General features: G+C 30.0%; 2 protein-coding genes across 2 annotated transcripts; both read left to right on the plus strand.

Moving 5' to 3' along the window:
* The first annotated feature begins 3,511 nt into the window (after window positions 1-3,511).
* LOC114175860 (thioredoxin-like protein AAED1, chloroplastic) lies at window positions 3,512-7,600 on the plus strand. Its single transcript, XM_028060697.1, has 7 exons — window positions 3,512-3,932; window positions 4,439-4,485; window positions 4,572-4,686; window positions 6,691-6,735; window positions 6,817-6,876; window positions 7,016-7,111; window positions 7,198-7,600. The coding sequence occupies exons 1-7, from the start codon at window positions 3,663-3,665 to the stop codon at window positions 7,315-7,317; spliced, it is 753 nt and encodes a 250-aa protein (XP_027916498.1). The 5' UTR covers window positions 3,512-3,662; the 3' UTR covers window positions 7,318-7,600.
* Window positions 7,601-13,536: 5,936 nt separating this feature from the next.
* Window positions 13,537-14,376, plus strand: LOC114175499 (short-chain dehydrogenase cctT-like). The gene has a single exon (XM_028060255.1). It carries the CDS (start codon window positions 13,537-13,539, stop codon window positions 14,374-14,376), a length of 840 nt encoding a protein of 279 aa, XP_027916056.1.
* Window positions 14,377-17,349: the final 2,973 nt, after the last annotated feature.

Below are 17,349 nucleotides of genomic sequence, written 5' to 3' on the forward strand. Positions count from 1 at the left end.
TCCTTTTGTATATTTTTTTAAAATTAAAATAATTATTTTATCAATTTTACTATTTAAGTGACCATTTATTAAAATTTTAATTATTTTTTTCTTTGACTTTTTTAAAATTTAATATTTTTAACTAATAAATGACATAAAAATACAAATATAATTTATTTACAAAAAATTATGAAAATTATTTATATTTATTTTTATAATTATATTAATAAGGATAATAATACTTTTATTATTTAGTCATAATAAACAGAAAACACAGATAGTGTAGCGCCCATGTGTTTTTACTGGTTTTAACATAAAATAATTAGCATAATTATTTTATCAAATTATTATATCTAAATCCAAACTGATAAATAATAATAATAAAAATCATATTTTAATTTAACTATTTTATACAAAACTGTTACAATACAATTATACAATTAGCTTCCTTCTTTCACAAATTTATTTTTCAATTAATTTAATATAATTTCATTTATTTTAAAATCTCAATAAACTTCACTCATGAAAAATAGGTATTTCTTATCAATTTTTAAAAAAATAATCTATAATAATATATAAAAAAATTACTATTATGTAGGGATGGCAACGGGGCGGGGCGGGTACGGGTATCATGATCCCATCCCCATCCCCATAATAAAAATTCATCCCCATCCCCATCCCCAAACCCAACGGGTATACAACTTTGGACCCATCCCCATCCCCACCGGGTAACGGGTATTTTCTTATACCCATACCCATACCCATTTTTTTATTGTTCCATATATCAATTAAATATTTTTTATAAAAAAAATTTAAAAATCACACCAACGGAATCATGATACTATCAAAATATTCAATATTAAAATAACATACTCTTTTTGATTTTCATGATGTCAAATATTAAGAAAAATATTATAATAGTATAAATCTCAAATTAAAGTATCAAATAACAACTAAATAAAATTCAAATAATTATATAAAAGCTAAAAAATTACACATTACTAAAATTTTATAATAACCAAAATATTTATTAATTTTACAAATGATCAGTGGTTTCATTTGCATTCGATCCACCTACACATAGAAAAAAAATGAAAAATTAGATATGATATAATAATTGAAATTGAAAATTTTAATTACTAGAATATAATGTACCTTCTTCATCAGATTCATTTTCACTCATGAGAACATCTTTTCCTTTTAATTTTTTAACACCTACAAACACCAAATGTAGAATATTAGATGAGAATTCACAAAAAATACTAACAAAAAATATTAATAAATTTGAGTAACTTACCTAGATGGTTTGAGTTTCATATCCAACTTCTTGTACACATCAAAGCCTCTATAGTAATATGATGAAGTCGACTACGGTGAGAAGTTAATATCTGACCACCAGTACTAAAAGCAGATTCAGAAGCTACAGTTGTTATTGGAATAGCTAAAACATCCCTTGCAATTGCTTGAAGGGTTGGAAACTTTAACCCATTTGTTTTTCACCATGATAGGATATCAAATTCTTGTGTAACCGGCAAATTATCTTCTTCCAAGTAATAATCCAACTCTGTTTTCATAACTGTAGTTCTAGATTTTTTCTTTTTTGCCATAAACTCTAAAAATTCATTCGCATCATTATCAACATCCTTTCCCAACTCCAATGATGTAGCTCTATAAGAAGAAGTTTCATTTTTTTTTATTGATATTCCAAAACCAAATCATAGCACATTTGACGAATCCTACTAAGTTTCAGATCAAAATCACTACCATACAATTTATAAAAATAATATTCTAACATGTCCATCTTGTACCTTGGATCTAAAATTGAAGCAATTGCCAATATATCATGAATAACACTCCAGTAACTTTCAAATTTCTTTAACATTTGTATTGTCATATTTTGAATGGTTATCTCAGGAGATTTAACCCAATCATTTATTGCAATCTTGATCTCACAAATCTTTGGGAAAAAGATGTTGGCAGTTGGGTATTTGGAGCTAGAAATGATTTCTGTGATGTCATTAAATAATTTTAGCCTTCGACAAATATCCTTTGCAAATTCCCACTGCATATCAGTTGGCAAAGAAGTGTATTGAGCTTCACGTTGCAAATTATATTATATTATATATTATATTACTATGTATATATATATTATATGTGTGGATATCTTATGTTTATATATATATATATATATATATATATATATATATATTTATAGATATATATTTATTTTAAGTATATATTATATTATATTATATAATAATATAAATATAATAATATATATTATATTATTATGTATATATATTATATGTATATGCGTAGATATTTTATGCATATATATATATATATATATATATATATATATATATATTTCTTTTAAATTTTTATAAATTTATCATGTTATAAATTTGTTTATAAAAGATCTCACTAGTTAAATGATTAATTTGTTTTATACGTATATATTATATATATTATATTATATTATTATGTATATATATTATATTATATTATATTATATTATATTATATTATATTATATTATATTATATTACATGTATATGTGTAAATATATATATATATATATATATATATATATATATATATATATATAAAAGTATATTTTATTTATATGTATATATACTATATTATATTATATTATATTTTATTTTATGTGTAAATATATTATTTATTTATATATATTTTTTAGATTATTTAATAAATTATAAATAGTTTAGTAATTTAAGCGGGGACGGGTATTTGGGCGGGTATATATATATATCCCCATCCCCATCCCCATCCCCAGTTGAAAATTTCGGGTATTACCCATACCCATACCCATACCCAGTCAAAGCGGGGATTCCCCGTCAAAACGGGGACGGGTTCGGGTGATACCCACGGGCACGGATTTATTTGCCATCTCTACTATTATGTTCACACCTCACTATTTCAGTTTCATTATTAATTATTTTAAAAATTAATTATTTTATAAATAATTTATTTGTATTTATTATTCTATTTTTTATTTATTTTAAACTGTTATTTTGAAAACTTATTTTATATATATATATATATATATATATATATACATATTTTATTTTTTAATTTTATATTTAATAAATATTTTAAAAATTAATTATATATTTTTATTGATCTTTAACTTAAATTTTTATAAAAATTAAAAAATACGATCATACATATCAACTTCGCTTCGCTAGTATTAATAATAATGATTACATTAAAATATAATAAATAATTGTACAATAATATTTCGATAATTTTGTTTTTTTCATTTAATTTTTTATTATAATTAAGCGTAATTTAGAAATATTAAATTGGGATCCCTATGTGTGTGTGTTTTTTTTCTTTTTTCAATCAAAGAGTTTAAATCAACTAAAACAATAACGTTATTACGACGCATAATATTACGTTTAAAAATTAATTTTTTTTACAAATTATTATAATTGGATAATTTTAAATCAAAATTCTTAAACTAGTTTACGTCCAATTTCAATGCTAAAATTATAATTAATCTTAACAAAAATGATGTTAGGGGCGTGGAGTAAAGCAAACCGCTCCCACGGAACTTTCTGTGGCTGTGTGCGCTGAGATCATCCATCTTCTTCTTCGGTTTGCACCACCGTGGGAATTAGAGTTGCTATTGAATTCCACGACTTTGCCAACCAAACTATGGCAATTCTGCAATCTCTGTCACCTGCTTTCCGTCCATCAGTTCCAGCCCCAAATTCTCACGCTTTTCCGGCGGCCACTCTATTTAATTCTTCCCCCAAATTCATTGACTCAAAGGGTGTGAGTGTCAGCCTCAGACATTCTATAACTTCTCCAAGGGTTTCCAATTCCCAGTATAGTCCGCAAATCGTGGAAACTCTCGGTGACGTTAGCATTTTTACAGCTTCCGGCGAGCCAGTAAGATTCAGTGATCTCTGGGACCAGAACCAGGTCAGCATGCCTTCTATTTATGTGTAAAAGCTTTCATCTTTATCCGTATCATACCCCTTTATTTCTCCATCCTTGTTTGTTTTGTTCTTTATGTGGGGGGTTCAAACAAACTAACTAGTACAATTTGGTTTGATTAGTTCTTACCTTGGGTGTCTGATTCTTTTTATTGCGTGTTTTAATTTGGTGAAGCCAACATGGGAGTGAACTGATGGAAATTATCCGTTGGCTTTTTGAGCAAGGGTGATTAATAACACTTGCCTTACTGCGTGTATTGGATATTTGGATAGGTATTCATTACGCACTGCTTCGATGTTTCACATGGTTTATCAAAATATCTATACCAATGTCGATTCTGAGTATTAGATTTAGATATCTTTTGAAATTTATCATGTCTATAATGATTTGTCTCCATTTTAAAATATGACTTCTCTTCTGTGATATAAACTTGTTATGCTAATGTTAGATTAATTTCGTATGTTGTATTAGATTAGTCTTAATTCTTGCAGGGAGTAGCTGTAGTGGCACTATTGAGGCACTTTGGATGCATTTGCTGGTAACTGATATTCAGCATGCTCAGCAATCAAGATTTGTTTGAGGGATAGTTCTTCTAATTTATGCCTTGTCTGTTCTTGTTAAAAGTTGGGAATTGGCTTTGGCCTTGAAAGAATCGAAAGCAAGATTTGATTCAGCTGGTGTGAAGCTAATTGCCGTGGGTGTTGGTCCTCCCAATAAAGCCCGCGTTCTTGCTGAAAGAGTAATTTCTCTATCCACCTTTGTCATTTTGTTGTTTTTCTGTATGCTCTAAAATATAATATAAGAACAAAGCTAGACATAGGCCATACAAGTAATCTGAGGTTCGTGGAGAGATAGATTGCTATAAAAGTTTGGAATCGACTAATGCTGATTTAGGTGAAGGTTTTTAGATTGAGAAATGATAGGTTGACACCACATTTGACCACTTTTTTTACCACCTTAAAATTAACTTGTAATCCAAGACAAATTAACTTGTAACCTATGAAGGTGGTAAAAAAAGTGGTCAAATGTGGGTGTCAACCTATTATTTCTCTTTTAGATTGGATGACAAATCATTGATAATCATAAAAATCACTTACAATGAAAAATCTTTTCACTGTTTTGTAAATAAGTTGATTGTAAGAAGTTTAAATTGGTGCCTTTTGTAGTTTATTTTTGGGAAATTTCATAAATATTAAATGACATTCATACCTCTATTAAAAATTGAATTAGAATATTTATTTTTTAATTTGTGTGTGATATCACTATTATGTCTTGCAATGGAATTTCTTCGGTCTATTGGGTTAGAGTTTAATATGTAAAGTTATCTTAGGAGACTTTTAAAATGAGACAACGTTTCTTAAATTAAATAAATAATTTTTTTATAAAATATTCTTTCATTTTTATATTTTAAAACTTTAACATTTAATTTTATAATTTTTATTTAAGTTTTAGTTAATATACTATTTTAAATAAAAAATAAGCGATGTTATTTTTCCTTTATGAGAAGCATAAAAATGTAAATGCCTTTTTTGAAAAGCACAAGGAGGGAGATGTGTGTGTCTCATTTTATTAAGAATATAAGGGATTTGTATATATTTTAAAATTAAAGAAGATTTTACTGTCATTTAGCATTACCTCATATATGTAAGTGCAATTAATTTTAATATTAAACCAATATTATTGTTTTATCATTTTGTACAAAAAAATAAACAAAAAGTACATTAAAAACAGAGTATATTTCATGGGTTTAATATATGTTGTATATCTATGGAGCGAGTGCTAGCAAGACATTTTCAACATGCTCACTTGATTAAAATTTATTAAAAACTACAATATCATGAGAGGTTTATTAAATAGCACGAGACCCACAAAACATTGTAATTTTTAATTAAGTGCCGAGTTCAAAGAATGTATTTCTATTAATATTTCTCGTACCTATTATTAAGTAGTGTGAACACTAATAGCGTGTTTGATAACTCAGAAACATTGTAGAAATAGGATGGAGACAGAAGAGATGGATGAAAAAAAGAAGATAAATTGTGTTACAGGAAAATGATGGAGGAGAAAAGTGTGAATCCCATAATCTTTTATTTCTCTATAAAATAACAAAGAAATAACATATTGCAAAAGAAATAATCAATTACGATGAAAACATAATTGCCCACAGTTTATTATGCAACATATATGGTACCAGAGAATCGTAATCAACTATGAGAGATAAACCTAATCAATTAGGTACTACCAACATAACTGATAGTTCACTAAATAAAAGTATTCAAATAATTATTTTAGATTTTTCTATTTTTTTAATCAAGCATATATGTAATATATTCCTACTTTATCTCATATTTATTTTCTTGTATGAATTTGAACACAGGTTATGTTTTTAAATGCACAGTCCAGTTTACTAATCTACCTAAATTCTATCAATTGGTTCCATCAAGTATCATACTTGTGAAGTTTATTTTTAGTTATTAGTCCTGGGTATATTTTGGCTTAGCTGTTTGTGATTCAATTTTAAATCCATTTCATTGAAGGTTCATCATTTGTGTCCTAAATTCGCGCGAGGATAGCAGTATAATGGTCATTTTTATCTTGATCTGGCGTAGTTTTGCATCTCTATATATCTGAAATTCGAAGACTTTTAATGTAAACTTACCTGTCTGTGTTTTAATAGTGGTATGAACATGTTCTTCATATCAGAACTGATATTTTCTCTCTATCTTGATATTTGCACTGACAGTTACCATTTCCAATGGATTGCCTTTATGCTGATCCTGAGCGAAGGGTAAGATGTGATTAGCTACTTCACATTCACCTACTCGACTTATCTTTTAGTTCAATATTGTGTAATTTCCCCTTCTTTCAGGCATATAATGTTTTGAAACTATACCATGGTTTGGGCCGAACTTTCCTCAACCCTGCAAGTGTAAGCTTAGACCTCTAACTTCTTTATAAATAAATAAAAACATACACACATAGAATATGTGTGTGTGTGTGAGTGACAGAGATTAGCAATTATGCATGCTGATTAATATACATTTTTAACCTTAAAATTGATAACACAGGCAAAGGTGTTTTCAAGATATGATTCTCTGCAGAAAGCTGCGGAGAACTATACAATTGGAGCCACTCCAAATGATATAAGCAGTGTATTGCAGCAGGTTGATAGATTAATCTGGAACCAAAAGTGATAAAAAACAGTTCTACCAGCATTCCCCATAGTATTGATCCATTTTGTTTTTGTCAGGGAGGAATGTTTGTGTTCAGAGGAAAGGAGCTATTATACGCAAGGAAAGACGAAGGGACAGGTGATCATGCCCCGTTAGATGATGTTTTAGAGGTCTGCCTCAAAGCTCCTGTTGCCTAATGCTCTATTTTATAGAATTTTAAATTCGCAAAACTGTAAGAATGTTCAATTTAAGAAGATTTGTTTCAGTAGATTAGATTTCCTTGAATCATATCGGCAACAACTTATTGGAAGTTGTGGATTTGATTAAAAAATCATATATAAATCATTATGAATGGTTATATTGAAGTTTCCAATCGGTATATGGCTAAAGATGTATAGCGAAAGGATGTGCCAAGTGTTATCTACCGAGAGATTCAATATAACGGTAAGAATAATATGATTGTAAGCATGTTTTCTTTTCCTCTCAACTGTCATTTAGTATTTTTGGTGTTTGTATTATTTTTCTTCTTTCCTCTCGTTGCATCTTTGAATGTATGTATATACACATGATTAGAGTTGTCAATTTGATCCATGATCGGACCGAAGGTCGAGATGGACCAATTCGGTCGAAAGTTGAGATGAGCCGTCCGAGTCGAAAGTCCAAACGAATCAGTCTAAGTCGAAGGTTGAGTTGGTCCTGATCGAAGATCGAGACGGGCAAGCCCGAGTCGAAGGTTGAGATGGGTCAGTCCAGGTTGAAGGTCGAGACAAGTCAACATGCATTGAAGGTCTAAGACAGGCTAGCACAGGCCGAAGGTTGAGAAGGGTCGGCCTAGCCAAAGGTCGATAGGATGGCCCGGACCAAAGGCTAAGACGGGCTAGCCCAGGTCAATGGTCAAGACGGGCTAACCTGTGTGAATGGTCAGGACGACCCATCTCAGGTGAAAGGTCTAGACAACTCGAAATTTGAGACTGTTTCAGGCTGAAGGTCGTGAATTGTGAAGGGTTAGCCCGAGCAGATGGTTGAGACAAGTCGTTCTTGACTGAATGTCTAAATAAGCCAATCTGATACGAAGGTCATGATGGGTTGATCCATGCAAAAGGTGGAGGTAGACTAACACACAATGAAGGTCGAGACAGGCGGACTTAGGTCGAATGTTGGTTAAAGATGAAGTTTTAGTATTGTTGCTTATATGTCTAATAATATATTTAAAAATTAATATTTTTTCATGTTTAAAAAACAAAGTTCATGATCTAATCCTGGTCCTGAAAGAACTTTTGTGGTCGTTTTGATCGTGTGAGATTTTCCGATGGAGGGATTTTTGGGTACCAGCCCATGTGGATTTTTTTGGTACCAGTGCATGTGGATGATGGCTCGGAGTGAGGGAAATTAACAGCTCTACAAATGACAAGGTCTTTCGTTGAATCTTGGAAAGTTCAAACTCTCCTTTGTTGACGAATATGTGGTGCGAGCTTTGTCGTGTGATTCTGGCCCTACATCATCTACATTTCCTAAGGTGGGTTCATTATTTTTGGGCCAAGTTCTGTTTATTGTAATTCATCTTTGAGTGTATCTGTCCTTGTAATTTCTTGTGGTTGTAAAATCTATTTAAGGAGCAGACATGATCAATGATCTAGTTCGTATATTTTCAGTTTTAATTCCTGTTAATTGTTAGAATAGTGAGGGAACGTACGTTTGATTTGACTCTGGTCAATTTTTTTCGTGCTAGCCGGTTGAAAATAGCTCCATTGGTTGGTGTAAGAAAATATTGGGTAGTTTCCTTTGTATTTTTGTAAGGTTATATACTGTGGAGGAGAATCCTAATCTCTAAATAATGCATCTGAGGATAAAACGAGGGCAGGGGTGCAGTAACCCGGTCTAACCTGATTGGGATGGAATGGCCATTCTTTTCGAGACATTTTACATTGTTTAGGTCCAATCCACTGATAAGCCAGAAATGTCTACATGTATTGTGGGGTTCTGATTATTAAGTAAAAGTACATAACAAATAAAACAATGTATCCACTAAACAGTGCCTTCCTGTTGCAGCTCATACATGATAGTCACCCACCTGTTAGTCACCCCAATCTTGACCGAAAGCTTTGGCTTTTCCTGTTTTTAAACAACCACAGATTACAACTTACTTTCCCATCACATCATCACTTAAAAAAATAATATATTCTTCCACCACTGTTCATCTATGTATAGTCATAGAACCTAATATGTATATGAAAAGGGATTAAGTTATTCTAAAAGCATCGTAAAAGAAATATTTTCACCTTCCACATTTTTAGTTAATGTTTGATGGTAAAATTAAAAGAATGAAAGATTGAGATTTGTTAAAATGACAGATTATTCTCCTTGGACTTATAATTACATTATCTCAATTAAGGGTTCATGTTTTGTTAGTATATGTGGGATCTATACAATGAGTTTGGTTTTTTATTGTGGGTGTGAAAAAATGTTGTAAGTGTGTGCAGGGCTAGAAGTAATGTAGAATAGGTAGTGTGGTGTTGGTGTGTGAAAACTAGGATAAAAGGGTGGTGGTGGGTTTATACCGTAAGTTATAGATGATTGAAGGTACAAGTTCTTTGGGTATTTGAAGGATAAGGAGGGTAAAAGGGAAAAGGAAATGTTGAATGTTGCGGTCAGCAAAGTAGTGATAAAAGAGATTCTCACAAAAGAGTACGACATGCAACATTAATTCCGAGAGAAGAAAGAGAGAGGAAATGGACTGGGCGTAGGGTAAAGTTAACTAAGGAAGAGAGATGCAGAATGAAAGGGTTACTCAAATACATGGCATCAGAAAGAGAAAGTGCACAAGGACCTTTTCTTCTCATGCATATACTATATCATTCGCAGGGTTCTGTGGTGCCAATCAGATTAGTTGCTATCCAATTGCACTTTTTTCTGTTCACTCCTTATGCTCGTTTAGGCAATTTTCTTTAGATCTCCTGTTCAAACCAACACAATCCAATACCTTTGCTTTATCTACAAACTTCAAAAGCCTCCCTGTGTTCACATTATTAATCACGACAATGCTACGCTTCTAACTAACCAATACTAGATTCTAGTTAAGGTGGTCATATACCAACCTATTTAACTAAGTGTTCTTGTTCTTAAACAAAAACACATACTATCTTTTACCATTTATTTGGGACACGAGGCCCAAACACGTTGTATTAGTAGATATTCTTATGGGATTTCATGCACTGTTATAAGAAAAAATTGTTTTTTATGTTTCCTTCCTTATTAAACATGAAAAGTTCCGGTGATGGATTTTTTTTTGGGTGTGTGGGGATGGCTATGATTTATGAGTTGGTGGTTTAATTGGGTTGGTATTAAAAAGAAAAAAATATATTTATTTTTAAATATTAAAATATTTGAATAATATTTTAAATAACCTATGAGATGACAATCACAGTAAAATCAAGAACCAATATTTTTGTCATAATCACCACTAATATATATGATGAATTGTTTCCTAGAAAGTGTTCGTATAGTCTAAAAAAACATTACTAATATTACATGGTTTTTGTCATGCTATTGAACAAAATATAAATGAAAAAGTTACACTTTTTTTCGTGCTAATTTAGAAAGACTTGTTTATAAGATGGTTTTTTGAGTAATTTATTATAAAGATAATAATTAAAGATTAAAATATTTATTGTATATAATTGTATATAACTTGACAATCAAATTAATTAAAATCAAAGTATTCAAATATTGTTAAACAACATTCTAACATTTAAAAATATGAAATTATGAACTTATATAATTAAGAGTAATAAATAATTATTAAAAAGATTTAAAAAAATTGTAAAAAAATATTAATAGGTTAAGTGGGTCAACACACCTTCAATCCTGCTCAATCCCGTGGATTTAGTGAACCGGGTTGAGTTCAACCCATTTTCGAAAAAACTTAATTTTTTTCAATCAAACCCGACTCAAACCCGTGGTGAGTCGAATTGACTCACGGATTAAAACACATTTTGATATATCTAATCATAGATTATAATTTATTTTATAAAACTAATAGAAACACATGTTTAAGCTCACGCGTTTCTACATTTTTTGTTATAACAAAATATAAAATTATTATTATTATTATTATTATTATTATTGTAATGTTTTGTGGGTCTCTTGCTTTAATAAATGTCTAGTTTTTTATAAATCCAAAAATCTAACAATTATATAAAAGTAAACTGAATTAACCTATTTTCAAACTCGCCTTTATCATGACAGCTTCTGCTTATCGCCTATTTTTGGCTATCAACAGTGAGATGGACAAGGATGTTTGGTACTTTGTTTTTCTTTTTTTCTTTCCTTCCAAAATGCAAGTGTCCGTATGTAAAAATTTGAAGTGTACAGTGCGGCATTATTATTTGTTTGTGATTTCACTTATATTAATTCTCAAACTTGCTTATGACTTTAAACTCGGGATTTGTGGCTGATCTTAGACCTTGATAATCAAAATTTGCTAGCATATTCTCCACATACACAAAATTTTGAATATGCTTTATTGGCTTTTATTTCCCTCCCCAAACAAAATTTCACCCTATCGACTTTGTGAATAAAATGTTAAGTCGTTATACTCCATGTTAGCATGACGATGATTGTAATTAGCAGATATGACATGAAAAAAAGAAGTGCTTATATTATTATAAGGAAGTTATTAGATAGTCCACTGTTATCGGCGAAAAAATTTTCATCAGAAAGTTAGCAGTGGCGGAAGTTAAAATTTCTTAAAGATAATATAAAAATAAAAAAATAAAAAACAAAAATTTAATGTAAAAGAATAAATGGACTAGTTCATTAACCAGTGGGCTAGTTCATTAATAAGAGAACAAGAATTGTTCCTTTTTTTCTCTGTTTTATTTCTTTCCTTTTTTATTATTGTGTATATTTGTATGAACAATGAATTCTTAATATAAAAGAATAATAAAGTTTTATGATTTTTTTTACCAAAAAATTATTTTTGAACAAACAAATTATAAAAGCATTTGTACTGCAGGAGCACAATACGCTGCTTTTCGGGGGGTTATACAAGCTCCCACCATCTTCATCATAGCCAAAATTGGCAACTTGCAGTTTAAAATGTAAGGAGAAAATACATATCATTCCTCATCATATCCAAAACTATATCATCCCTACCTAGACAAATAAAGTAATTAGAAAAAACAACAAAATTCATGGTAAAAAAATCATAGATTTTTTTTTTTATGGGCATCTTATCTTTAGATGCACTTAATAACTATAGCAGTTTGGTTTCTTTATATCTACAAAGACATTATCTTTAGAGACACGATATAATACACAAAAAGGGTCTTTTTAAAACGAATTTGGATTTTCTGATGAGTTAAAAAGAATCGGTAGACAATCTCAACTACTCTATAACTAATCCTGAGGGACTAAGTGATGGTATTGAAGAAGCATTACAGCAATGCCTTATTTTGATATAAGAGAAAAATATTGCAGAAATAAGGAACGTGCAACTAGGGAGGATAAGATATCCTCCAAAACATCGAAACTGTACACATGAGATCTTGGATTCTTGGTCATGCATCTTGGCCGTTGCAGATGAGAATTGCTGATCATGTAATCATGTTTTTCTTTGCCAATGGGAGAGGACGTAACGTAAACTATAGCATTTAATGGTGCATGTACTTTAAGTGGCTCCTGAAACACAAACATATAGCTAGCCATTGCCCCATGAACTTGTGCTAAAAAATAGTGTAGCTCTGTAACTGCTGCCTTGTACTCTTTTGTGTTTTCCAAGAGAAAAAACATGGCAATGGAGAATAAAATTATTGAATAGTAGGAATATTGTAACCTCATTTGGTCTAATTTGAAATCAAATCTGCACATTAATATATAAATTTTTTGGAATGCAACTCCAAGCATTTTTAATTAACACAGTTGGAAAGGAATATAAATCAACAGAAGAGGGGTTTGGAAGAAAACCTTAAAATGTTTATTTTGTGATACGAGGAGAACCAAATTTATACTACTACCTAGAGCTTCTTGCATTGTTTAATTCATCAGTGTGGCTCTCACAAAAAGCTGAAAAAGTCTTGCGCATATGGAACTATGTTTGTGGCGAAATGTGCATCAGAAAGTGACAGGATGCATACCCATCACTGCAGCCATAAACAAAACAATCACAAATCTGCATCATACTGCAGACATAAAGAAAACAAGTCCAACGTACGTAGCCGGCAGACGGCCAATCCAAGAAGCATAACAGCATATGTTCCATAGAATATTCTTTATCCGGAGATGATGTGACAAAAAATAAGCTAACAACATAGGATAATTTGATATTAAAATGAGTGTCCTTATTATTATTATTACATCTGATTCCATGTATATAAGAGGATAGGAAGGCAAACATTGAACAAGAAAGTAGAAGCAAAATGAGTGAGCGCAAAGTAGTTCTAGTGACTGGGTGTGGCAAAGGTGGCATCGGCTACGAATACTGTAAGGCATTTGCTGAGAAAAAATGCCACGTTTTTGCCTCTGACATCTCAGCACGGATGCAAGACATGTCAGAGTTGCAGTCAGATAACATAGAGACATTGGAGCTTGATGTGTGTTGTGATGAGAGCGTGTCTTCGGCTGTTGCGAATGTTATATCAAAACATGGTCGCATAGATATATTGGTTAATAATGCTGGAATAGGTAGCACTGGGCCATTGGCCGAGTTGGCACTAGATAGAATTAGAAAGGCTTGGGAAATCAACACACTAGGGCAACTAAGAATGGTGCAGCATGTGGTGCCTCACATGGCTATGAGAAGAAGTGGTAGTATAGTAAATGTTGGAAGCGTGGTAGGGGAAGTTGCAACCCCTTGGGCAGGGTCTTATTGTGGTAGCAAAGCTGCAGTGCATGCCATGTCAAACAGTTTGCGGCTAGAACTCAGGCCTTTTGGGATCAACGTAGTTCTTGTTTTGCCAGCCTCTGTGAGATCAAACTTTGGGAGGGCCAATACGGAGAGATTGGGTAATTATGAGTGGAAGCTTTATAAGGACTTTAAAGAGGCGATTGAAGAACGAGGTAGAGCTTCTCAGGGTGACAAAGCAACGGATGGTAGAGTTTTTGCAAGACATGTGGTTAAAAAGGTTTTACGCCCTAAACCACCAAAGCAAATTGCTTTTGGTCACATGACAGCTTTGTTTGCCTTCCTCTCATGGTCTCCCCTCTGGGTGAGAGATCAATTTTTCGCATCCCGTTTTGGCCTAACCAAGAAAGTTTAAGGTTTTGGTTCAAGTAATAGTGATGATGTATTCTTTTTTAGTGTTAATTAAATGGATGGTTTGATGTTGTAAGAGTATCTTACATCTTATTCTCTCAATTCAAAAGTGACATGTACCATTAATCAAAAGTTCAGATTAGTATTTAAAATAAGGGTTAAATATGTTTTTAGTCACTCAAATTTTAGTGAATTTTAAAATTAGTCTCTCTTCGAAATTTTATACCAATTTAGTCTTTTATCTTTAGAAATGCATGAATTTAGTCCTTCTTACTAAATTTTGTTAAGTTTATTTGACATTTTAAACATATTTTATGGTAATATTTGAGTTAACATTGAAACGAAAATATGTCAAATAGTGTAAATAATTCAAATATTATCATAAAATGCGTTTAAAATGTCAAATAAACTTAACAAAATTTGGTAATTAAGAAAAACTAAATCCATACATTTCTAAATATGAAGGACCAAATTGGAATAAAGTTTCGAACAGAACAGAGACTAATTTCAAAATTTACTTAAACTTAAGAAACAAAAATATATTTAACCCTTAAAATAAATTCAAACATATATATATATATATATATATATATATATATATATATATATATATATATATATATATATATTAGCTGCGATTAGTTTTTCTGTTTGGATGGTTCGGCAAAAAAGGCATTGTTACTTGTGTTTTGCTATATTCAGAGGTAACATGAGAAAGTATATTCATAGTTTTTCCTTTTTTTTTTTGGAGTCCGTAATTTCTATTTATGTTGATTACATGATACATGCGGTGGAATATGTTTTGAATGCTAATTTTAAAAGACTTTGGTTTGAATGCAACTCTTTATTGGTGTGTTTAGCCTTTTTCTTTTATTGTTCCTTCGAATGCTTTGTAGGTGATGAAAAAAAATTTGGAGTTATGTAAAATAATTTAGAGTTTTTCATATTTTTTGGGAGGAAAATAATTATTCAGATAAATTGATGACTTTAGATTTGAAAATTTGAGAAGGTTTTAAATGGTATCGTGTTTTACCTCCTTAATAAGTTTAGATTTTTTTTTTCATAATATTTTTCAACTTCCTATGTTCAGAATTCTATATATTTTTATAAAGTATTTTTTGATATGCATTTGACCTGATCTCTCATATATTTTATTTTTTATTCTTTAATAAATTTTCATAGTATTTTTTAACTCTATTTTATAAATCGTAACTAAAATGTCAAATTATATAGTGATGTCACATAAATTTATAAAACAAAATTTAAGGCTCTATTTGTAATCATATTACCATTGAAATCAGTTGAATACATATTTTACACTTTTTAATCTTAATTATTTAACAAAATTAAGTAATAGAGTCTTTTAAAAATCTAGTTAGGAAAATAAATAATGAACTTTATGATATATTTTAGAGTGATGTAGTTAAACAAAGCGAAAAAATAAATAAAATTTTCACTTGAATGAGACCAATTCTTTACTTAAGTTAGAGTATAAAGAGCTTAAAATTTGAAAAAACACGTTTGCTTAAATAGAACCAAATGTTCGCTTAAGTAAAAATAGATAAATAATACCATTGGGGATTTAAATCTCACTTAAAAACAAAAATCATAACCATGTGTCATGTATTCTTCAAAAGTGAACAATGAGACAACAATTCATCTATCTAAAACAGTAATTTTTCATCACACTTTATCATTTTATAATTCATATCAAATCACCCTTCTCATAAAAATTATTTTCAAATTTCAAAACACATATATACAACATTTATACTATTTTTTTAATTCAACGATAAAACATTCAAATTGCAATTAAATTAGTTTCTCTTATCTTAAAAGGACCTACCAATGTTCTCTTTGGACATTCCTACACTACTTAAGCATGTCCTATATATAAATAAAACCCTACTAAAATTATATTGTAAAACAAGCAAAGGATGAGGTTCATCTAAAACACAGAAAAATCACATGCAAACTCAGAAATTTTCCATGTATTGAAAATAGAATTGACTCTTAACAAAAGGGCCAAATTGCACTTACTTACATTTATAGATTGTTGAGAACATATTGTATGGTTTGTTATAAAAATCTTGTTTTCACAGCTTCAATATTCAAAAGACGAGGAATTGTTGAATTTTAGGAGGAGCAGAGCAAAAAAAAGAAGGAAATCATGAAGGAAAATGGATAGAAAAGTGTTTTGTTTCTTAAAAGAGCCCATTTTTAGAGATTATAACTTTTTAACAAAAATTAAAAAAAAATTACTTATTTGTTGGATTCTCACATAAAAAAAACATGGTAAAAAAGATGCCATGTTAATAGTATAAGTGATGGGATTTTCCTTGAATTTGGAAGGATCTATATATAAGTTCAATGAAGAATTTGACTGTGATCTATAAGTTCAATGAAGGATTTGACGTGAAAAATTCATCATGTAGAGTTTAAAATATTATGTATTATTTAAAATAATTGATACAAAAATTTCATGTTATTTGAGTTTAAAGTAAATTATATTAGTATTATGATCAAATTTTTATATTTTTGTTGGAGATTCCATGTTAATTCAAGATAAGACGAGTTTATGATATATAAGTGAAAGAAAATTTTATCTTATAAAGAGTTTTGAGAGGTTAAATTAGAGTTAAAATTCACTTCTTAACATAATATCAGAGTAATGATTAAAACATATCTTTAACAATGTATCATTTATTGGGTCATATAACTCGATATCACCACTATTAAACCACACATTAATATTTTATGTATGATATAAATAGGTGCAAACTTATCCGTTAATGGGTTAGATTACGATTATACTTCTTAGCAATTCTTTCTATCAATTAGTGTGATTATAACGAATTTAATAGAATAGACATCATCTAATTTACTTAACTGATATATCAATAACTACCATTAATTATGTCCATTGCCCGGAAGGAAAAAAACAAGGAGAAAAAGAAAAGGAGATGCAGAACATGAG

Source organism: Vigna unguiculata, chromosome 3, assembly GCF_004118075.2.
Source record: "Vigna unguiculata cultivar IT97K-499-35 chromosome 3, ASM411807v1, whole genome shotgun sequence".
In the NCBI taxonomy this organism is placed as follows: domain Eukaryota; kingdom Viridiplantae; phylum Streptophyta; class Magnoliopsida; order Fabales; family Fabaceae; genus Vigna; species Vigna unguiculata.

Excerpts from the sequence above, each read along its gene's own strand:
- LOC114175860 (XM_028060697.1), top strand. The coding sequence starts at position 3,663 with ATGGCAATTCTGCAATCTCTGTCACCTGCTTTCCGTCCATCAGTTCCA. Across the intron at positions 3,933-4,438 it reads ATCTCTGGGACCAGAACCAG|GGAGTAGCTGTAGTGGCACT; the intron begins GTCAGCATGCCT and ends TAATTCTTGCAG. Across the intron at positions 6,877-7,015 it reads CTTTCCTCAACCCTGCAAGT|GCAAAGGTGTTTTCAAGATA; the intron begins GTAAGCTTAGAC and ends TTGATAACACAG.
- LOC114175499 (XM_028060255.1), top strand. The coding sequence starts at position 13,537 with ATGAGTGAGCGCAAAGTAGTTCTAGTGACTGGGTGTGGCAAAGGTGGC.